Source organism: Pezoporus wallicus, unplaced genomic scaffold (assembly GCF_028554395.1).
Source record: "Pezoporus wallicus isolate ANWC-B61680 ecotype Strahan unplaced genomic scaffold, APGP_CSIRO_Pwel_v1 contig_11693, whole genome shotgun sequence".
NCBI lineage: Eukaryota > Metazoa > Chordata > Aves > Psittaciformes > Psittacidae > Pezoporus > Pezoporus wallicus.
The window spans coordinates 84680-107875 of NW_026642504.1; the positions used below are offsets into that span (position 1 = coordinate 84680).

Consider the following 23196-nt stretch of genomic DNA (forward strand, 5'->3'; position numbering starts at 1 on the left):
GGGAGAGGCTGGGTGGAGGTGTCAGCTTGGGAGGCCTCAGGGGAGAGATGAGCTCACCAGGGACAGGGTGTCAAGGGGGCCGAGGACCAAGGCTGAGGCTGTGGGGCTCACGGTGGGAGGGAGGCGGTGGTGCGGGTGTTATCGGATGTATGGGGGATGTCAGGGACCGGCTGAGTGGGTGGGAGCACTGGAGGACAAGGAGGACATGAACTGCTCCATCCATGGTCAGAGAGAAGCTGCCATCTGCTTGCACCTTGTTTCCACAGCAGGGTGAAGCAGGTTCAGTTCCACCACCACACTGGGAGAGGTGGTATGGGGAGAGGAGACAGTCTTTTACCTGGGGGCTGATGCTGGAGTGGGGAGGGATGGAGCTGGGAGGTTGTGGGGTGGGATCCACTGCGGGAAGAGAGGAGCCATTTGAAGGAAGGGGTTTTGGGAGGCTCGGGGCTCATTTTGTCCCATCCTGTTTCTGCAGAAATGATTGAACTTAAACATAGTCCTCAGGGCCTGCCACCCATGGAGGCCAAAGTGAGAGAAGCCACTGGCTTTACCAGGAACCCTATGGGAAGGTGAGCTTCGAGAGCTACAACTAGAGAGACACGAGGTAGAGTGTTAGTGCAGGCAGACCCAGCAGCAGCCCATGCTGAAGTGAGCAGAGCCAGACCATAAGGAGCAGTGTGAGAAGGATGCAGCTGAGTGCCCCTGGCTTCAGTAAGGACAAAGGACAAGTGAAATGCATTGGCTGGGGGCAGCTGGGAGTGTGCTGGGCATCTTCAGGATGCTGGCTCCAGGGAGACCTTAGAGCATCTCCAGTGCCTAAAGGGTCTACAAGAAACCTGGAGAGGGGCTTTGGACAAGGGTCTGTAGGGACAGGCCAAGGGCAATGGCTTTAACCTGCCCGAGGGGAGCCTGAGATGAGCTCTTAGGCACAAGCTCTTCCCTGTGAGGGTGCTGAGGCTCTGGGATTCTATGATCCCAGACTGGGATTCTATGGTCTGGCACCACATCCCCTGCAAATCCAGCACCCACATCACAGGGATGGAGGCAAGAGGTGGCAGGGCCCTGACTCTGCATCTACATCTTGCCCCCTCCCAGCCCAAAGACACCTTGAGACCATGGGCAAGATGCTTCCAGTAGCACACCTAGCAGCTGTGCCCCCTTGGCTATGGGCAGTGGAGGGGTGCATTGTCTTAAGCAGATGAATATCAGTGCCCTCCGGGCAGGAGGAAGTCTCAGACTTCCTGAGATCTAAGGTAAGTGGGCTCCCAAGCCAGTGATGTGCCCAGTGGCTGAGCAGAAGATGAGCCAGCAATCTCCTTCTTCAACGAAGGGAAAGCAGGGATGCAGCCTGTGGTCCAGACACCAGCATCTGTGTACCAGGAGGAGGGAGCAGGACAGCCTCAGTGTCCCTTTCACACTGTTAAAAGGCACCACATGGACACCTCTCCTCCTAACTAAGGACTCTCTGGAAGAGACCAACAAGGAGATGAGATGTTTGCAGCACGGGCTGGTTTTAGGCAGCCCAGCAGAGCCTGATTGCCAGGAGAAGAAAACCCCATGGCTCATTCAGCACAAACTCATTATTTAATGGACAAAGTAAATATGGAGAGAAGAAAAAGGCATTTCCCACCCCCTTCTGGTGCTGAAATTTACAGCTGTGAGAAGAGCCAGAGCGCTGGGAGCCGGGGTATCTCCGGGTGACATTTGCAAGGGCTCAGCTTTCATCACAGCTTGAAAACATCCCATACGCAGAGATTATCTCCGTGCTGATCTGGATTGTCTTGTTCAGCTTTGGCCCTCATCCTAGATGGACAATGAGCAGAAAACTTGGCCAGTGGCCTGAGGGCTGTGACCTCCTCTGCATGAGCTGGGAAGAGGAGGAACAGCCTCCAAGGTACTTGAGAACTTGCAGCCTTGGGGGGGCTAAAGAGATGGAGCAAAGCTTGGATCCCCCCCCCCCCCCCCGCCGAGGATTTAATGCTGCATCCTTGAGCAACCAAGCCATGGAGAGAGGCAACGGCTGCTGTGGTGGGGAGCCCTGTGTTTTCCATTGGGATGGATCAACCCATGTGGCTCATCTCGGTGCCACCCCGCCACCGGGCACCCTTTGCTGAGGGGTTTGGATGTGGGGCTGAGCAGGCAGGAGGGAGGCAGCGCTGAGGGGGATGCCTCACTGCAACCCTCCCTCGCCCTGCGCTGCTTCAAGTCAGTTGTCAGCAGCCTTCCAGCCGGATGGTGTCTGGAGACCTTCCAGCGACCACAGGCTCTCCCCCGGCCCATCACTGCCACGGCACAGACGGGATTTAACGCATGTCTGCGCGTTCCCCCCCAACCTTTCCCCTCTCGAGATGAAGCAAGGAAGAAAAACAAGACCTCAGGTTTGCAGGAGCCTCCTCCTCCAGCCCAAAGGGCGACGGTCACAGCGCCGGGCTCTTCGGGACCGCGTAGGGAGGGCTCGGCAATGCCACCCCATTGCTGACTCCTCGCCTGATGTTCCTATTGCCTCGAGGTGCCGTCCCCAAGTTTTGAGCCCCTTTTCCTCTCGGCTCACAGGAAAGCGGGTGAGGGATGGAGGAACCGGTCTGCTTCCTCCTCCCCTCGCAGTGCCCCTCTGCTTATTAGTTCTCCAAATATTTCGTCCTGCAGCACGGGCTCTGCACTAACCCGATCCCAGGCAGAAGGGAAGCCAGAGCGGGTAGGACAGCGCGTTATCCTCATGGCATCGCTCCAGGCCAGCCTGTGGGAGCGGGACGGGGCAGATGGGGCCCTGCTGCACTGAATCCCAGCGGTCCGGGCACACATAGGAGCATCCCTCCTGCTCAGCCCTCTCGTGCTTCCCGAGGGCAAGGCAGAGGTGTTGGCAGAGCACAGGTGTTGCCTTTCCCCCCCAGCAGCATCTTTCCCTCACCCCAAACAACTGCTCCACTTCATGCTTTTGCTTTTCTCAGCAGCCAACAGGATGGGAACCATTCCCAGAGCCCTCACCAGGTGTGGATAACAGGCATGTGGAGCCGGAAGGGGAGACCTGGGTGTGGGATGCTGGTGGGGGCAATTATGGGACAGAGGCAAAGAAATCCCCTGGGATTTCCTCCCATTGGCTCCCAGCTCCAATAAGAGTCACTGGATTGCACGTTAGGAAGAATTTCTTCCCCAGAAGGGTGGTCAGGGATTGGAACATGCTTCCCATGGATGGTGGATCACTGTCCATGGAAGTGTTCACAAACCATGTAGACAAGGCCCTCAGTGCCATGGGTTAGTGGTGGCCTTGGCTGTGCTGGGGCAACGATTGGACTGGATGAGCTTAAAGGTCTTTTCCAGCCTGGTTGTTTCTATGATTTTATGGCCTCTCTGCATCCTCTTCACAGTCTCCAGCTGAACAAGATGCTGAGAAGTGAGAGGAGAAAGGGGCTTGCAAGGGGAAGGAGAGCACGGTGGGAACACTGCGTCCTCCGATCGCCCTGGGCAGCTGCTGAGGTCACTGTAAATCAGAGCGACCACTGGAGCTGCTCCAAATCCATCCAACGCCCAGCAGGCCATGGAGCATCCTGCATCAGGGGGATGCAGGAATGTCCTGCATCCCCTTCATGGGGATCACCCTGCACTGAGCTTTGCCTCCTGGGGACAGTGCCACCCTGTCACCATCTGCTCATCCTATGCAGGGCTGCAGGCGCTGGCTGAGCTCCATCCCCTCCCCAGGCTCAGCCAAGGCCAGCAGCGCCCTAGGTTGCTTAAACACACAAAAAACAACTGCAGCAGAAGATACCCGAGCACCCAACGCCAGCCCTGGCTTAAACACCTCCTGTCTGCAGCACTCCAGAGTCAGCAGGAGCACGTCTGATGAGAGCAGCATCATGCAGGTCCCCAGCCAGCCACTGAGCGCAGACGCATCCCTGCTGGCGCAGGGCACCAAGGGGCTCTGGCTTCAGCAATGACTAAAGCAAACGAACAGAACATCATCAAAAAGAAGCCAAGAATGCTCAGTTTTTTTGAAACTTTAAATATTTTTTTTCCTTTAAAATCTGTTTTCCTCTGGGGCTCTGTCTCTGTGAAGAGCTGCGCTCTCCCTGCAGCGTCTGGGTTCCTTCCTCAGTCCTGGCCGTGGGGCAAGGGAGAAGCAGGGCGCTCCCCGCCGTGCATCACCGGCACGTATGGATTTCCACCACCCGATGGCAGGGTTTGCACTTGACGGAGCAGCACCAGTGGAATTTGCAGCTGCACCTTTCCACAACCTCCACCTCGTCCGTATGAAAGCCCCGGCCGCAGCACATCAGCTCGCAGCCGTCGATCGCCTTGGAGGTCTTGTTGCACTGCCGGCCGCTGGTACCCAGCACGCCGTTCTTGAGGTCGTGGTCACAGAAGTCGGGACTGGAGTCCAGGTAGACGAGGTCCTCGTCCGTGTGCGGCTTGAACTGGGAGTTTTTGGGCACCAGCACTTTGGTGGATCCGATCTCGCTCTGCTCGACCTCCGTGGCACCGTCGAATTTCTCCTTCAGGACGTTGCCCACTTTGCGGAAGGGGGGCATGGCTTTCCAGCACGTCTTGAACTCGCAGGAGCCGGACACGCCGTGGCACTTGCACTCCACCCGCATGTTGTTCAGGATCGCCTGCAGCACAAGGCACAAGAAGCGAGAGGGGATGGGACACAGCAAGAAGGGCACGGCGCGCAGGGTCCGGAAGGGGTATGTGGAGTGTGATGCTGATGCGCGTGAGATGATGGGGTTAAAGGAAGCCAAAACGGCGGCTGCAGAGCTGCACTGGCTGCCCAGGTTCCCTCCTGGCCATTACCTTCCTGCCTGCCTCGTTGTTGTGCAGGTTCATCAAGGCTCTGTTGGAAGAGGCCCCTTTGCTCCTCTCGCGGACGTCGACGAAGGACTGTGAGAAGGCCACGCCGTAGGCGATGTTATCCGAGCAGCCCGACCACTGGAAGCCTAAGGCAGAGAGCATGGATGAGATGGATACAGCCAGCCCCCTCCGGCCTCGCTCTTCCGAAAACACAGCTGACCTGCCCCTCTTCTGCCTTGCTACCCACAAAGCTGGGCTGCCCAAGGGTATTGGGGAAGATGAGGAATGTGGCCCCGGGGGACACACAAACAAAATGCTTCCTCTGCCCCATGGGTCATGCTCCCAAGTGCGTTTTTGATTAACTCACTTGGACTAACAGGAGCTTCATAGACTCATGGAACGGTTGGAAGGGACCTTAAAGCTCATCCAACTCCAACCCCTGCCACGGGCAGGGACCCCTTCCACTAGAGCAGCTTGCTCCAAGCCCCTGTGTCCAACCTGGCCTTGAGCACTGCCAGGGATGGGGCAGCCACAGCTTCTCTGGGCACCCTGTGCCAGCGCCTCAGCACCCTCACAGGGAAGAGCTTCTGCCTAAGAGCTCATCTCAGTCTCCCCTCTGGCAGGTTAAAGCCATTCCCCTTGGCCTGTCCCTACATCCCTTGTCCCAAGCCCCTCTCCAGCTTTCCTGCAGCCCCTTCAGGCACTGGAGCTGCTCTCAGGTCTCCCCTTTAGGAGCCTTCTCTTCTCCAGGCTGCCCCAGCCCAGCTCTCTCAGCCCCAGGTCCTTCTCTTCTCCATGTGTTTTACATTCTCCTCCTGTCTGGCTGCTCCAGGGCTTGGCATTTCCATGCTTGGCTACTCCGCACCCCAGCTCAGCTGCCCCCCGTTGCTCACTTACCCTGCGGGCTGCCCCCCTGCACCGTGCGGTCACATCCACACTTGTCCAGCTCGCCGCTGCTGCAGGCGCGGGTCACTGCGAAGGCCACCCCTGCCGAAGAGATGGCATAGACGAACGCTGCCTCCCGTGTCCCTGCAAGGCACAAAACCACGGTGGGAAACAGGGCAGCAAGTCCAAGGCATGCAAAAAGGGCTCCTCTTGGGGTGCGCAGCCCCGTGGCCAAAGGCTCCTCTGTGCCTCTGCTCCTCTTCCCTCCCAGCACTGGTGTTGCACATCATGCTATCAAGTGAAGCCTTTTGCTCCATCTCTTCCTTCCAAGGTGCGGGACACTCATCCTTCCCACTGGCAGGGATGCTGTTTGCTTAGTGCCAAGCCTGGACCAGTCTCAGCACGGTCACCTCGGCCCTGAGACATCATTTGCAGCCATGAGAGCCCTGCTTTGCAATAGTGAAGGAGCTGGGAGCTGCCCACAAGCTTGAAAACAAGAATGAGACGGGCAAATCGTAACCTGGGAATGAGAGAGATGCAAAGGTTCTATTTCCACTGGGGCGAGATCTCTCCAGAGCTTATATGGAGAGACCACCTTGCCTGATGCTTGCAGGGCACTTCTACCATGAAATCCCTCCTGCATCCACAATACTTGGCTGCTTTCCACCTCCAGGAACATCGCAGCTGCAGATCTTTGCCGTCCTCTCACACAGGCTCCTGGAGCACCCAGCGCCTCCCAAACCACCCTGCACAACCCCACACTGCACACCAGTGCAGAACCGCACCGGTCCCCAGGGTGCAGCCCCTGCCCAGCTTTTGCATCTACCTATGTGGTGCCCCACGGTTAAGAGCAGCTTGTCTGGGAAGCCAGGGGACATCCCTGAGCATAACCATGGATCAGCTCTTGCAACACCCAAATCCCTACCATCCTCCGAGGCCGGTTGAGGACACAGCCCCTCCATCTCCAAGGAAGGAGGGTTGGCTTTTGGGGTAGTCCCGTGCTTGGGGCAGAGCAGGGGATGTCTTGCCAGCAGACATCACCCTGGCTTGCTGGTTGGACAGAGGGCAACTACTTTGGTGGTCGCAGCCCAGACTTTGGTGGCCGAGCTGTACTCTGGCGGCAGTGGCTGTGGGGGGACTGAGCCGCCTCCAAGTTAATCGAGGTTAATAGTAGGATCGTGTTGGTTGGTTTGTGCTGCGGCTGCCTAAAAAAGAGGCGACTTTTAGTTTCTGGTATTTCTGGTATTTCCAGTCCCTGAACCTTCACAAGAAGAGATCTTCACCCCTGAGTTGAGGGGAGGGAAGTCAAACAAGGAGCTGGGGGGAGGCTTTGGCCTAAGGGGTGCTGTGATGGGTGTACCAGAGATGGCACCCGAAGGGAGGCAAGGGCCGCTTTTGTGCCCTCCACATCCTCACCCTGATGCTCTCTGTGCTTGGTGGGTCAATCACAGCCCTGTGCCACTGGGACAGCAGTTGGGAATAGAGGGGCTGGGGGCTGCCCTGGGCACAAACTCCCCTGAAGGCTGGCAATGGTGGGTGATGATGCTGCTGCCCTCAGAGGGTCCAGCCACCTTGTGTTTTACTCGCCTCGGGTGGCAGAGGGCTGTCCTCCCAAGGTGAAACCTTGGGATGCTTGGCTCTGGTCTGGCCCTCGTCATTGCTTCAGCACTGCCAGGGGAAGAGGCACAATAAATGCAGCCATTGCTCTGCAGAGCAAAGCTCCTGGGCTCGGGGGGAAGAGGTGAGACTGCAGGGAGACTTGAACTTGGCATGTCCGTGTAAGAGGTCCAGGCTCTGTGGATGCCCTGTGCTGGCCCCTTCATGCCGTGGGTACCCGCTGGTGTGGAAAAGGTTCAGGAGAGAAGCACCCAGCAGCAGAAGAACTGCAAGGGCCCGGATTTGCTGTCCCCAGTACAGCAAAAAGAGCCCTGCTGAAATGCCCAGGGAAGAGCCATCAGCCCCACAATCCAGCACTGGCGCATTCCCTATTCTACCTCTCTTCTGGCTCAGCAGCATGCAATGAAAACCCTCCTGCATCCCTCCGGACCGCTGCTGTAGCCATTCCTACCATGCAGCATCGCCCCAGGCACGTGTCCTCTGGCTCACCTTGCGTTACCACCTTGCCAAAGACAGGCAGGGTATCCAGTGTGGAGCAGTTCCAGCGGCGGTTGCGGAACTGGTACTGGCACTCCTCGATGGCCAGCTGGGCTCCGCGCCGCACCGAGTCCATCACCTCCAGGTTCCTCTTGCACATCTGTACCTGGCGCTGGATCAAGCCCTTCAGCTTCTCGCAGGTCTCCTCCTCGGAGATGCTCCCCACCGAAGACAGCTTCGCCAGGTACCTGCCGCGACAGCGTGACTGGTTAGGAGGAAAGGGTTGGGAGATGAAGGCCTTGGGTGACACGGTCTAGTGTGAGGTGTCCCTGCCTATGGCGAGGGGTTGGAATCTTAAGGTCCTTTCCATTCTGTGATTCTATGATCTGGGATACCCTGCACTGCAAAAAGGGGTCCTAACCTCTCACCCCCTCCATAGCTGAGACCTGGTGTCCGTCTTAAACGTACCACTCCTGCAGCTCCATACGATGCATTTTTGGCTGGCAGAGAGCAAGCCCAAGGAAAACAACCATCCCTCGGCAGCCTGGTCCCCTGTCTCTCAGCTGCTGGCTCCCCTTTGCCTCTATTGCCTGCAAGGAAGATATTTTCGGCGTTGTCTGAATGTGCCCGGTCAGGTCTCCTGAGTACCGGCACATCCAAGTGCTACTAGGAAAAGCCAGAGGTCTCTGAAGTCAGCCAAAACAAGCAGGACGGGTGCTCGGCTGCCAGCTCCAGCTGCCACACTGCTCCCGCAGCGTGGTGTGTGCTCATCACCGACGAGCATCGCCCTCCAAACCACTTCCCTCCTGGAGCCTGCTTTTAGCTCCCCCAACCCCCAGCAGGCAAGGATGGCCTCTGGGAGCTGCCAGGTTTCCCATCACTTGGAATTCGAACAGGGCTTGAAGCAGGGAGGACAGAATCAGGAGCCTGCCATAGGCAAAACTGCACACGCTGGGCACCTCCTCCAGCAGCCCGGCTTGTGGATGGGACCGTGAGGTCTTTGCTGACCTGGAAAAGACTGGCCCTGTGTGGAGGTGACCACATGCTCTGCTCCCCATAGCCCCATCCTCAGCAGAAGTTGGCACAGAGCTGCTCCTCGGTGTCAGCATTAGGGGCATGAGGGGCCTCATCCTTTTGGGGCACGCATCTTGCAAGCTCTTGGCACCTCCTCACCGAGCGCATGGGCACGATGGTCCCTGTGGCACATTGCAATAACCCAACCCTCTGCCCTCTGCATGTGCCCATGCTTGCCCGTTTCCCAGGTCCATCCTTCTAGCCCAGCCTCTGGATCCCAGAGGGAGCTTAGGATAGACTCAGTCAGCTTAACCACTGGCTCAGCCAGGCTGTTGGGCAGCCCAAGACCCTCTACAACTCTCTGTGCCCGTGCCAGCACGTGCGTAGCTGAGAGTCCCTCCTTCCCGTGGCTGCTGGCACCCACTTTGAGCGACTTTCTCCTGCCATGGAGAAGGGAGGTCCCCTTCATGGGGCAGGCAAAAACTCACGCTTGCACCCGCTGACCACACCGAGCTTTAACCAGTGTCGGCTCCCGTTGCTGCACCAAGAGACGCGAGTACTGAGCGAAGGCTTTTTGGAAACCTCACTCCTTGACTCTGCATTTCCCAGCCCTACGAGAGCTTGTGGGTTTTTTTGTTTGCTTGGTTTTTCTTTTTTTGTTTTTTTTTTTTTTTCCTCCTCCTCCTCCCAAGTTGCGACATCCTGCTCAGGATCCTGCCTTTGAAGCCCTGCTCGCCTCCGAGAAGTGACTGTGCAAAAGTGGCTCCTGCTCCCTGCCTCTTCCCATGTGTCCCAGGAGCCGGATCTGCTGACTCCAGCCACAAAATCAAGTTGTCACAGCCTCTTCCTCCCATTAGCCCTGCCAGCCTGCCCCAGGAGGAGAGAACAGCATTTTCTCTTCTGTGCATCAGCAGAATTATTCACCAGCTTGGTTTCACGCTTACAACTGGGGGACCGTGGGAGACGGTGAGAAAGCCGGCTTGGCTTGCAGTGTCCGTGGGGAGTCTGCATGGCGAGCTGTCAAAAGCATTCAGCTTTCCTTGTGCGTGGAGATCGCTTGATGCAATGCCTCTCTGACAGCGGGAAGTGGCAGGCTGCCGTGCTTTCAGAGCCAAGTTCTTTTCTAGCCTTTATACCAGCTAAGCATCTCTGCCCAAGCTTGCTGCTCCTCCGAGGGCACAGCCCTGTCTGCAGAGGACCGGCTGCGCAGCTCCGTGATGCACACGGCTGGCTTGGAAACCCCACCGTGGCCAACGCAGGGCTGTCACCTTCCAAGGACATGTAGTGATAGGCCAAGGGGAATGGCTTTAACCTGCCAGAGGGGAGACTGAGATGAGCTCTTAGGCAGAAGCTCTTCCCTGTGAGGGTGCTGAGGCGCTGGCACAGGGTGCCCAGAGAAGCTGTGGCTGCCCCATCCCTGGCAGTGTTCAAGGCCAGGTTGGACACAGGGGCTTGGAGCAAGCTGCTCTAGTGGAAGGGGTCCCTGCCCGTGGCAGGGGTTGGAGCTGGATGACCTTTAAGGTCCTTCCCAACACAAACCAGGCTGGGATCCTATGATTCTGCTTGCCCCCACACCACGCAGTGTCCCTGTCCCTGCGCTGCTGTCCTGGACATGAAGCACAACAACTGCTGTTCCTGCATCTTGCTGTTCTTGGCTGACCCTTGGGAGGATGGTTTGATGCTAGGCAAATCCGGACTGAGACAGCTCCATCCCCTCCCAGGTCAAGCCATCCTTTCAGTGTGAGCATCGGGAAGGTGGCACACGGCAGAGCAGTCAGATTCATCCTAAGACACTGGATCAGCCGATCAGCTTTGAGCCTGGAAGCCAAGAGAACCCGATTCTGCCTCCAGTACCAACCCTTTGTGCTGATCTGGCTTTCCCCACCTCCTGCAACTGAAGCAGGATTTATTGTACCAGGGAACCAGCTCCTGCAAAGCAGCAGGGCTGGTCCTGCCGATGAATCAGTGCCTGCTCTGACTGCAGGCACCTTGGCAGGAGAGAGCTGTGCCGCAGGTGTAACAGCCACATTAATATCAGCTCTGCTAGGGAAGGGGCCATCATCTCCTTTTCTAATATACTTCCCAGCTCACTAGGATTCTCCAGGCGATGGGGAGCTATAAATTCAAAGCACACATGAAGAAAAGCATGACAAGAGCCTTTCAAGCCTTTCCAAGTAGATATACCTGATAAGATGCCTCCCCAGCAAGAATTTAATGCTGTTTGGGATGATAAAATGAAGGCCAAGGATGCTTCAAAGATAGGTACAGATCTCCAAAAACAGGTCTGGTAATTTGTTTTGTAAGGCAGGCAAATAAGATGAAGCTATCCAGAACAGTGCTCTGGCCTCTGTCCCCCATGACAGGTCCTCTGTATGCCATCATTCCCCCTCAGCCCTTGTGTGTCTGCCCTTCCTTGGGGATGGAGGAGCCACTTTTGCACAGTCACTTCTCGGAGGCGAGCAGGGCTCCATGTGCCTAAAATGCCATGGCCTCATCACGCTCCCAGCTTACTACCAGTCCCCTACATCCCATGAGTACCATCACTGCTTCCCAAGCACACACTTTTGGGGCAGGGGAGGAGCCTCCCATCTTGGTCCCTGGTCCAGGAAGCATCAAGAGGTTGAGTCAAGGATGTAAGGAAGGACCTTTACTGAAGGACCTCAGCTCTGAGGCTTTCACAGGGCATCTCTCTACACCATATCCAGGACACCAGGCAGGAACATCTCACCCCTTTTCCCCTTTCTAGGGCACCTGAAGGGTGAGACAGAAGCTGGGAAACATTCTCTGCCCTCACCAGCACTCAAAGATGCTTCCACCCCACAACTCAGAGTGTTTCTCAGGGCTGCAGAGCCCAGGCAAGGTACCAAACCCACCCGCAGCATCCCACGGTCACCATGGAAACCTGGCTGTAGCACTTCGCCTGGTCCTTATCACGGACCTTGCTCCAAACTTCGTTTTCCTGGACTGAGGTGGTAGAGACCACAGACAAAGCCTTTGTCTACCTGCAGACACAGCAAAACAGGCACAACAGGAGGGAACCCAGCAGTTCCTGCCCTTTACAAGGTCTCAATACAGATCTCCAGCCAGGGACATATCACATCTCGATTGTTATGCAGAGCTGCGCAGGGCTCTAGTGTATGCCACAAGCCTCGCATGCAGCCCCAGAACAGCCCTGCTTGTGGACAGATCCCTGCAGATAATGGCACATTTTATCCCCTTTCCAAGATTTGGCAAAGAATATTTCAAGAGTGAGCTGTTCCCCAAGCTGTTTGTTCAAGTTTTGTCCCCTTGCTTCATCACCCATTTATGTTTCTTTTCTCCTGCCTTTAAATCCAAACGGGTCACTTGCAGAACAAGCTCCCTTTCAATAGAAGTTATTGATTTAATACAAAACTGATGGAAAGCCCTTCCCTTCCCCCCCCCCCCCCCCCATCCACAGTATATAGACGAAGATTGAAACCGTAGAATTTAAGCAGCCACAGTTGATCCACCCTGCAAGATGGCAAATAAGGAAACCTCATATCCAGGGAGCTTTGAATAGGCTGGGGGGAAGCCCTACCTAAAAACGATGGTAATAATTTCAGGAGGAAGAATAACTGATGGAATGACAAGGAGATGTTGGAAAAGTCACAGCAGTTGGCAGATAGAGGCAGAAGGAGAGGGGAGGAGATTCCCTGCCGTGGGAAGGTGTGGGAATTTGAGTCATGGACAAATTCTCAATAGAGGCAGGTCAGGGAAGATGCAGCAGAAATCTCCAGTGTTTCTTTTATGTAAGAAAATGAGTTTCAAATGTGAGAACTCTTGTCTCATGTTGGGAACGTTTTCCTTAAGTCAGACCCAGGCCACTGGCATCACTGATGAATCACTTAGAGATGCTAAGAAGTTGGATGAGCTCAGAAGCTTCACCTTGTTCCACAAACCCTCACCCTACTTGGGACACCTGCCTGGCCAAGGCCACAAAAGGCTTGTCCAAGTCTTACACTGCAAAGATGCCTCAGCTCTGCTCTGAGAGGCAGCCTCTGCAAACATCCTCTCTGCTCATGGAGGAGCAAACTCAGCCTGGATCAGCAGTGCATCTCTGTGCCTCTTGTGAATGGGTGCATGGCCAGCCAGTGACCCAGGGTTACACTTGGGATTGGGATTGCCTTGTGCAGACAGGTTTCTTCTGAGGAAGCAGACAGGCTTGTTTAGGATGGAAGAACCAAAAGTGCATCAAGACAGACAGGCGCATGCAGAGAGATGCAGATCAGGCACTGCAAGAAGCCATCCTGCAGCTATGGCGAAGGGGATCATCTTTTCCTTGTTGCTTTCCCCTTCCAAGCAGAGAGAAGGCATGGAGAAATGTCCCAGGGTTGTCAGGTCAAAGGATGCTCTAGGAGGGCCCCTGTGCTTTCTCATGGTGTCCTGCACTGGGCTTAGTACCACTCTCCTGTGCCAACAAGGCTAGGGTTGTAGGAACCAGCCCCATTCTTGGCATGGCTCAGCAGCTCTGCCAACTTGGGCATGTTCCTGTCAGGATCTGTGGAGATCTGCGACCTGCAAGCTCACCCTTATCCAGTGGCTCGCTCTGCAGCAGGACATGTCCCTCCCAGAGACCAGGCAAGCCCTCCTGGGCATAGATATCCTGCCCTTCCATCCCTTCTTAGTGTAAAACATCATTTACCAAGTCATCACCTGAGAGCCTGTCTGGTTTCTTCCCTGGAAGGAAAGCATCCCTCTGGCTCAGTCCTACCTGTCACTGTTACTGCACGTCTCACCTCTTGGCTGATACCATGCATTTCACACCCTAACCTTCACCTCTAACTGCCAAAGCAGTCTCCCAGGAGGAGGCAATACCATGCTCATCATTACCTGCCTACAGCCCTGTGTGTGCAGCTCCACTGCCTGAGCTCGTACCCTGACCCCACACCTTATACCCTGTACCTAACACCATCTGCACCCAGCAAACACACATCTACACATGCACCAGCTACTGGTTGTGGCCTGCCTCCCACCATCACAAGTCTATGGGGACAGTGAGATGGCCTGGCCACTGATCCCAGGCCAGTGCTACTTCTTGGCTTTATGAGCATCCAGGGCAACATCTCCACTTTGTGGTGGGGAAGACCCTGAGAGAAGCATCCACATTGGAAATCTGCTTTGGAAGAAGCCTTCCAATACCTGAAGGGGGCTACAAGGATGCTGGAGAGGGGCTCTTCATCAGGGACTGTAGTGACAGGACAAGGGTGATGGGTTCAGGCTGAAACAGGGGAAGTTCAGGTTGGAGATAAGGAAGAAGTTCTTTACTGTGAGGGTGCCGAGGCACTGGAATGGGTTGCCCAGGGAGGTCGTGAATGCTCCATCCCTGGTGGTGTTCAAGGTCAGGTTGGACAGAGCCTTGGGTGAGATGGTCTAGTGTGAGGTGTCCCTGCCCATGGCAGGGGGGTTGGAACTGGATGATCTTAAGGTCCTTTCCAACCCAAACCATTCCGTGACTCTATGTGTAGGAAATATCCTTTACTGCATCTCCCTTTGTAAGTCAATTGAAGGTACTCCTGAGCTTGAGAACAAGAGCAGCGCCTTGTGACAAGAGGAGACAAGCACAAGCCATTGGGCTGAACTGTGGGAATTCCCCTTATGCAGTGCTTCAGGCTAGACCTGCTTGGAGAAAATCCGATGAGTTTATAGTTTTGATCAGAACCTGCAAATGTGTGGTGAGAGGAGCCTTCTGCGGGGTTAGTTTGATCTCACCCAACTTGCAACAGAGCCCAGGCTGCTCTCCAGCGGCCAAGAGACTCAACTCGTTTTTAACCCCAAGTGATTTCATGAGAGCACAATGCTGGCTCCAGTTCTGCAGAGCAAGATGGATCCTGCACAGCACCTTCACTGCGGCAGCATCCTGTGGGGATGCTGCTGGGGGTCACCCACAGGCATGGGGCTGGAGCCAAACCAAGGTTCCCTGCGCTTTGTACCGTGCCAGCAGGCTCGGATGAATGGGATTTTTGGGGATTCAGAAAACTTTCAGGCTTTAAGGCAATAAAATCAAGTATTGGAAGAGCCAGCGTGGCTGGGAATACAGGAGAGCCCCTGGAAGCTGTCAACCTCCAGGACTGCTCAGCAATTTCATCATTTTAAGGAAGCCCAAATAAATGGCTGTAATGCATTTCTCTCCATCCACAGGGATAAATTAATAGAGCGGACAGTAGCTCCCAGGAGAGTAACATAAACGCTGCTTTGGCTTCAATGCAAAAGTCCAGTTCTGACTCACAGAGCCATAGAGAGCCACTGCAAGGAGGAGATCAGCTTCTTGCTGTTGCTCATGTTTGGAGCTGATCCTCTTCTGCACAACCTGGGGTGCACAGCGGTTTTATCTCGCTCCTGTCCATCCTACCTATAAGGCTCTGCTGCAATAGTTGGGCTGTAGTTTCCATTGTTTCCTTAGGAAAAGGCAAAAATGCCTGTTGGTGCTGAGGAGCAGTGAGCACAGGTCCTTCCAATGCCATCCAGTCTTCCTTCCTCACAGGACCAGTGCTCACAGACAAGCCAAACTAGTGGCAAGTCCTGCACCCAGACTGGCAGAGGCCTCTTGCCTCTGTGGGGTGGAGCCCTTAAAGCCAGTCTGTTCTCATTGCTGGGCTAAAATCAGCTGGTTTTGCCCAAAGTGGCAAGACTTATTCATAAGTAAATGTAATTCCAATGGGGGCTGCTGGCTTCGCCCTCCCTCCCCTCGCCCTCAGGGGATGGGTGTCACTGGTTGCACACACTGACCCTGCAGGATGGAGCAATGCAAAGGAGCCCTGGGCACCCCAGAAGCAGAGAGCTGCTCATCCAACCCACAGCAGCCCTCAAAGCAAGGGACGTTCTGCATCACATCCAATCGGTGCAACCCACCGTCCCATCTGCCAGGGTAGGCACCACCTTCCGCATCAAAACCCAAGAGTATCGGGTTGGGCAGAAGCAGTTTTGCCCTGGAGATTGCTGCATCGACGGAACCAGCACCTCCACAGACAGCATCCACTGGGAAAACGCTGGACTGGTTCCTTGCCAAGTGGAAAATGGGAGGGTCACAGCGACAATGCAAAGAATCTTGTGCAAATGAAACTCAGCCAGGCTCGAGGCGAAGCTGGCGAGGATCACCTTAAAGAAAGAACCAAGTCTGGTTTAAAACCAGAGGGGTGCAAGCGTAGGACCCAGGCATGCTTCTTCCCAAATCCTCCACATTGCACAACCACCCAACCCGGCACAAAATGAGCGTTCGGGCTGCTCTTGCGACATTCCCACTGCAAAGCTGGCAGGGACGAGCACGGAGAATCAGGCCCCGTGTTTGCAAAAGCACCTTGTGGTGTTCAGATGAAAGGGGGGGACAGGGAAATCCTCCCTCTCAAAAGGGGTTACTATGAGAGCGCAGCTGCTTAGCCAGGCTTGTTTGGATGCTTGCAAGGTCTCCACGCTTTCCCAGAGTGCTCAAATTCAGCTTTTTTAAAGGGGTTTAAAAGCCCATCTGTGCTCCTGGCCCCTTAAGCCAAGTCTCAAGCCCAGACGGAGGTTTTAAACCCCTCTAAATAGGGGGTAGAGGGAGCTGCTGGTGGCACACGCTGCTCCGCAATGGCATAACCGCGTCTTGGGCTACCCAGCGTGCATATGGAAAGCATCCTCCAAAGCCAGTTTTAGCTGCAAGAAAACAAGGGAGAGGCTACAGTGATACCCAGATAGCTCAATAACCTGGGTCCTACTCATTAAAGACCCCTGTCCTGTTGTACCCCATGCTTTCCAGGCATGGGGTTTGACTCTCCTCATTCAAACCACCCCAACAGCTACAGATTGCAGCGGCCCCAGTGCCACGTGCAGTTAGCGGATGCCTCCATCCACAGCACATTTTCTAGTTCACCTCTTCAGGTGGACTTCCCTCCCTCCAAAACAGGTAACTAAATGACTAAATAACTAACTAAATGACTCAATAACTAACTAAATGACTGCTTGCCCCTTACTTCCTACTAAAACTGGAGCCCAAGTGCTTCAGAGAGGTGCTCCTTTGGCTGAAACCTTCTACATAACAGCATCCCCAGCACTGAGATGGTTTTGAAAGGACATGCTTTACTTCCACTGCATCACTGCGTGTGCAGGTTCAAAAGCTGAATCAAGCCTGTGAAATGTGGGTTGCTTTGGAAGTAACTTGGCTATTTCCCCTCTATAAAACGCGTCCCTGGATTCCTCCAGAGGTAAAGCAGAAGCTAGAAGTACCTTCCCATGCACGATCAGCTCGGATGTAAAAGGCACTTACTACAGCCCTTTATTTAAGTCTACAATTCCATGCCTGAAGAGGCAGGAGGAAAAGCTTTGAAACTCTGAGTCTCCAAAGGCAGGAGGAAGGCGAGAACGGGGCGCAGAGCATCCCTTCCGAGCTGGAGAACAGCAGCTTTCTGGATCGGCAGCAAGCCAAGCAGCAACTCCCCAACCTCAAGACACTGAGGAAACACAGTTGGTTCCTAACCAGAGAGAAAGGAGCTTGGTCTGTTTAGCCAAAAGATTCGGCAAAGTCCAGTCCAGCTCAATGGGTAGCAGAGCGATCCCTCTGACACCCACCCCGTCTCCCTTTACACGGGATGGGGCAGCTCAGAGAACACCGCTTGCAGAGCCAGAGCAAGCCCTTCCCCACAAAGCCAGGCTTACACAAGACCCCTTCAGCTCGAGTGTTGCAAGCAGCGTCTCTCGGCAGCGTTGGGGATGCGAGTCCGGACAGGTCAGAAGCAGCTTTTTTTTGGGGGGGGCAGTTAGGAAAGAACAGGGGGAAAGAAAAGACAGAACTGAGCTTAATCACTAATCCAGCAGGTTTCTGGCAAAGCAAACTTCACCGCGGCTGCCACCCGGCACACACACCTACGAGCAGAAGTATGTGCTGGTGAGGTGTGGGCTGGCAGCGCCCGGGCAGGGCAGAGCCCACATGCGTGAGGCTTCGCGAAGACCTACGAGGCACGCTCATTCCTCGAATATCTGATAACTCCTGGGATCCTTCTAACCCTGTTTATTGCCTCCGGCAGCCTTTGTTTCTGATGCGAGAAGATAAACAATGGGAATTGTCTTAATCCTAAAGGCAAAGAATAAAAAGCGCCGAGCAGGGGACGATCCTTTCATCCCGATACTTTTGCAGCATCGAATCAAGTGGACCCCCTTCCTTTCAAGCGCACTGAGATGTGTCTGCTTTTCCTCCCCTGTTGGCAGGAACGAGCCCCCCGCGCCCACCCCGCACCTCGCCAGCACGGACGGCTGCACACAGACCTCCCCGGCTATTGCCATGATCCACTCCTCCGCCTCGGCTTCCCAAACATGATCCCAGCTGCGTGCAGCACTGGGGACCAGGGGGTCCCAGCTCTGCGCATCCGCTTGTCCACCTCACTCATGAACCCCCCCCCCCAATGCCAATCCTGGGGCAGCCGAGCCTGCTCCTGTCCAAGGATCTCCCACCATCCCGCAGGGCTTCTTTTCCCTGCAGGAAAAACACTTCCCACAGTTCCCAATATACCTTCACCCGCAGCATGACAGCTTAAAAGACCACCTTGATAGCTGCTATGATCCACCCACCGCTTGCCGGAGACGCGTGGCATGCAAGTCGCTCCATCTGGCAAAGGAGGAGGGGAGGAGGACAAAGTGCTAACGCATCCCAGGCGGCAACCGATGGGAGAGCACCTTTTCCCACGGGCAGGACACTTGGAGAACGCCGCTGACCTGGCGCTTTCCCTGGGCGTAGGGAGCATCCTCCAAAACCCACCCACATCCTGCAGCTTCCAGCGAGGCAAATCAAAAAGGCAGGAGAGTCGGGAGCTGTATCTGGGTACGGAGAGGACTCCTTGTGCGGGGGATGCGCTTGTGGGGCCATGCCTACCTGGGCACAAGCCGCTCGGGATCTCTCATGCCAGCAGCCCCTGGCATTACGTTCCCTCACTGACAAGAGGCCGGGGAGGTGAGATGGAAGTGGCCCATGTTCTCAGCCCCAGAGCGGGTCTGCTGGGTGCATGCACCGGGAACTAATCATTTCCCAGCAGATGGGTGCAGGCGAAGCACCATCTCCCACCAGAGCAGCTTAATTAGGAGGAACCAGTGCCTTCGCTCGGAGCTAGGTGGGAAGGGGCTGCCATGCTCCATCCCCTCTGCCCCGGGGGGGGTGTCTCCCAGAAGACAGTCCCACCGCCTTGGCAAACACGCAGGAATTTTCCAGAACGATTTCCGCCCCTGTTTACCTTACCCACGATTTCAGTGTTTGTTCAGTGGGTTCCCAATGTCACCGTGCCACAGCCCCCCACCACTGTGCTCCCCCCCCGGGAATGGGCTCCGGGGTATGGGCAGCCCTTCCCACCGCCGATCCCTGGGGCCAGCGTCAGCCCTGCCAAACCCTGCCCTGCACCGCTGGCCCTCGCGCAGCACCTCACCAGCCCCCAGGCCCTGCTCTGACCCGATGCCCCGACCTCCGTCCTCCCCCGGCGTGGTCCAGGCTCATGACTTGAGGATAAAAAGGGGACGGGGACTCGAGAACCAGCCCCTATCCATCCAGCCTGGAGAACATCCCGTATCCGAGCATCGCTGCAGCCCACCGGCCCGGGGATGCGGCTCCGAGCCTCACCGCCACCGGGACAACGGGTACCGGCGCGACGGGGATGGAAGCCTGCTGCCCCATCGGGTACCACCGAACAGCATCCTCGGGATGGGGGGGGGGGGGGGGGGGGGGGGCGTCTCGCCACGGAGCTGCCCGAGCCTGCCGGCACCTGCCCCGGGGCAGCAACAAGTGGCGGTGGCTGCGGTTCCCCCCCTCGCCCCGCGGCTACTCACAGCCAGTTGCTGGCGTTGGCCGAGAAGGTGGCGAGGATGATGAGCAGCAAGGAGCGCAGGAAATACTCCGGGCTCATCCTGGAGGGCGGCAGGGACAGACCGAGCGCGCCGGCGGCGGCAGCCCCCCCGGTCCGTCCGCCGGGGCCGGGGCAGCCGCCGCCGCAGGTGGGCGCGGGGCAGGAGGAGCAACAGAAGCGGCGGCGGAGGAGGCGGCGGCAGCGCTGCCCGGTGGATGCGCCCGCAGCGACCGCCGAGCCCGACTGTCAGCGGGGCCGGCCCATCCCGGGATGGAGCGGCGGGACGGGGCGGGACGGGGGCGGGTGCAGCCCCGGGGGCCGCCCCGACCCCGCCGCCGCCTGGGCGGGACCGGCCGCCGGGGACACCCCCGGAGGCGGGACGGTAGCGGGGAGGGCATCGGAAGGGGGGGGGGGGTGTCTGGCGGCGACCCCGGCCCGCTGCAAGGGCTCGGTGGGTGCGTGCGGTCGGGGCACGGCGGGGGCTCGTATCCCTGAGGGTGCAGGGAGGAGAGACGGGGCCATGCGGAGGAGGGGGGGGGTCCTCTCGCGTTTGGTGGTCACAGAGTGGTTTGGGTTGGAAGGGACCTGAAAGCTCATCCAGTTCCAACCCCCTGCCACGGGCACCTTCCGCTGGAGCAGGTTGCTCCAAGCCCCGTCTTGAACTTTGGGTGCTTTGAGGGTAATGGAAAAGCAGAGCCTGCAGGATGGGGCCGTGGGTTTCCATATTGCTGGGAGTGTCACCCCCAAGACTGCCTTCCCCATAACCACTGCCGTTCTACCGGGACAGGTTTCCTAAAGCCCAGTTTCTGAGGATTCACCATAGTTTCGCCAAGTTTTGGCACTTGAAAACTGGCAAACAAGGAGAGACTTCTGGGAGGTTTCTGTCAGGAGGGGATAGAAGCCAGAGCTGAGGTTGCAAATCTCCACAGTGTCTTCACAGGGCTGCCCCCGTGGAGTGCTCTGGTGATGATGGGCTGATGCTCTGGTGACGGGCTCTGGGTGATGCTTGACCAAGCATAGAGGCTTAAATCAACCTCTGAAATCTCCTGGAAAGGCCAGTCCTTGGGAATCCCAGGAGCTCCCAGCAGCACTGCTTGTCCACCCTGGAGGCTGAGAGTGGCAGCAGGGACCCCATCTCCTCCCCCTTTGCCATACCTCCTCCATCTATCCCCAGCTGCCCATGTGGGCACAAATGACTTAATTTAAAGCCAGGAGCAACACGAGATGGCCGCTTGGTGTGAAATCCAAGATCCCAGGCAGCCAAATCTCCTCCCGACAATGTTGTTAGTTAGGTCTATTACTAAAACCTCTTGCTACCATCTCTAAAATCTTGCCAAGCTGGTTTGGAGCTATTCAAAATACCCTTTTGTCTTTTCAATTCCATTTGCCTGCTCTCAGTGTAGCCAGGACACACTTATTCAAAGCACGGCAACTTGCACCGGGCTGCACACATGCCTGTCTAAGTGTATTACACCTACTTTAAAATCTCTGCATTAGTTCCCTGTCAAAGCGAGGATTTAATTTCAAAGTGCTTTGACTTATATTCCAGCTCCTGACAGGCGGCAGCCCACCCTCACCTAGTCATTCATCTGGCTTTCACGTCCTTGCTGATTATCCTGGTTGAAAGCGGGATGCTGGCTGCTTTGCTGGTGAATCGGAGGTTGTTGCTGTGAGCCCCGACTGGGTAATTCAGTGCAACTGGAGCTGATTAATCTGGCTCATCGCTTGAGACAAAGCCGTGGCCTTCCTCCGGCTCCTAATCGCTCTGGGTGTTGAGTGAAGTCGTCAGGAAGGCAAGAGCTAATTGAAAGGCTCAGGGGAATAAGAGGTTAGAGGGCTAAAGCAGAGCCATGTGGATCGTAGAATCATAGGATAGCCAGGGTTGGAAAGGACCTTAAGATCATCCAGTTCCAACCCCCCTGCCATGGGCAGGAGCACCCCACACTAAATCCACGGATACATGCGAATATGATAGTTTTTGGGCATCACGTGTTTTTTCCCCTCACCAAGGGGAAACACCAAAGTGTTCAACACAAGTCAGAGCTTGGGCATGGACCTGGGTTTCTGCATGGGTCCCCAGGGTACCTTGGCTGGTGTGGACGTCTGCATCCCATGGAGCATCCCTGGTCGAGATGCTCCTGATGCCAGGGCTGGCAGTGGTGCTAGCAGGGTGAGGGCACCCTATGGCTCTTGTCAGGGTAGCTGTCATGGAAGACCTCCGTGAGATCCCATAGTTTGATTTCCCACAGCCTTTTGTATGGGCCCTGTGTGCTCCAGGTGCTGTGAGATGCTTCTCTGCCCCATGATGTCCCCTCCAGCACCTAGCTCCAGACTCCTTTTGCTGGCCCTGCATTAAGGGTGGTAGGTTAGGTGGGTTGAGGAGGTGTTTAGGAAGCAGATCCCCTGCTTATTCTGTTCCTCTCCCTGCTAGCAGCAGCAGAAGTTGCCGTCACTTGGCCCCAGCATCCTTGCAGATGTGTTTCTCCTGGGTTTGCTTCCTCCTCCCTTTCACCTCCCACCTTCTGCCCATAACACACCTTGACACCTCTCCTGGCCTGGGCGAGGAGCTGTAGAGCATGTCCACCCCTTTCTGCAGCAGGTTCAAGCCACTGACTGCAGCTCAGCAGGTAGAGGAGAGGGGAACAACCCCACTTACCCAGCAGGAAGGGGGGGTACCTGCATAGGGCGTGAATGCCAGGCTATTTCCAGGAGTCACAGCGTGGGATCACATCCACAGGATGCGTTGGGACTGAGGTGTCCGTGGGGGGGCTGGGTTGAGCCCCATGCTGGAGGGAAGGCAGATGCAGACACATCTGGAGTGAGTCACCCTGAAGGGAAGTGCAGTGTGAGCTGTCTGTGGAGATGATAACAGTGCAGCAGGGCAGGAGGGGTGTTTATTTTACTGCCTCTGCTGTGGAGGAGATGATGAGTGTGAACGGACACAATATGGAAAAGGGCACTCACCAGGAGAGGGGGTCCCTTGGCCTTTTCAAAGATGCCCATGAAGCACAGCTCAACCAGTACCTGCAGCTGAGGTGCTTTCTGTGAGCTCCATTCGTTTGGCTCCTCATTCAGAAGCTCTAAAGACTTCAAAGCGTGGTTGATTTGGACGAGAGGAAAGCCCACATACAGGAGGGCATTTAAGGGAGGTACCAGGTGCCCTGGGCTTGTGCACCCTGCACAGTGGGGTCCCTCCTCTGCCACCCTCTGAGGGCAACAACCAGGGACAAAGAGCCCTTGGCACCCCCAGTGGGCTCGGAGCTCATCACTCTATTAGTGCCCATGTGTTGCTTTAATAAACATCAAACCCCCATTTGATAATAAGGCTCCCTTTGATGTCTAAGTATCTCAGTGGAGGGGAAGAGGAATAAAACGCACCCGAGGAGTGTTTCACAGGCTTGCCCAGGTGCTGCTTTATTCAAAGGCTACAGAGAAATTACCATCACTATATCACAGGCGAGGGAAAGGTCCCAGTGGTGGCAGCAGGAAGGAGACTTCCAGCGCTGAGACCATTGTGAAAGCTTACAAAGGTGTACCAGAACCTGGATTCAAGTGATGTAAATGCAATTATGCTGAAGCATAAGTGCGGACAGGTTGCACTCTT

At 56.0% G+C, this 23196-nt stretch overlaps 1 protein-coding gene across 1 annotated transcript; it reads right to left on the bottom strand.

The window, feature by feature from the left end:
- Positions 1-4105: 4105 nt before the first annotated feature.
- On the bottom strand, positions 4106-19766 carry WNT4 (Wnt family member 4). Its single transcript, XM_057430808.1, has 5 exons — positions 19576-19766; positions 7774-8009; positions 5680-5811; positions 4786-4928; positions 4106-4604 (listed from the first exon to the last, which is right to left on the bottom strand). Exons 1-5 carry the CDS (start codon positions 19650-19652, stop codon positions 4137-4139), a joined length of 1056 nt encoding a protein of 351 aa, XP_057286791.1. The 5' UTR covers positions 19653-19766; the 3' UTR covers positions 4106-4136.
- Between the last annotated feature and the right edge of the window lie 3430 nt (positions 19767-23196).

Excerpts from the sequence above, each read along its gene's own strand:
- WNT4 (XM_057430808.1), bottom strand. The coding sequence starts at position 19,652 with ATGAGCCCGGAGTATTTCCTGCGCTCCTTGCTGCTCATCATCCTCGCC. Across the intron at positions 5,812-7,773 it reads TGGCAAGGTGGTAACGCAAG|GGACACGGGAGGCAGCGTTC; the intron begins GTGAGCCAGAGG and ends TGTGCCTTGCAG. Across the intron at positions 4,605-4,785 it reads ACAACGAGGCAGGCAGGAAG|GCGATCCTGAACAACATGCG; the intron begins GTAATGGCCAGG and ends CTTGTGCTGCAG.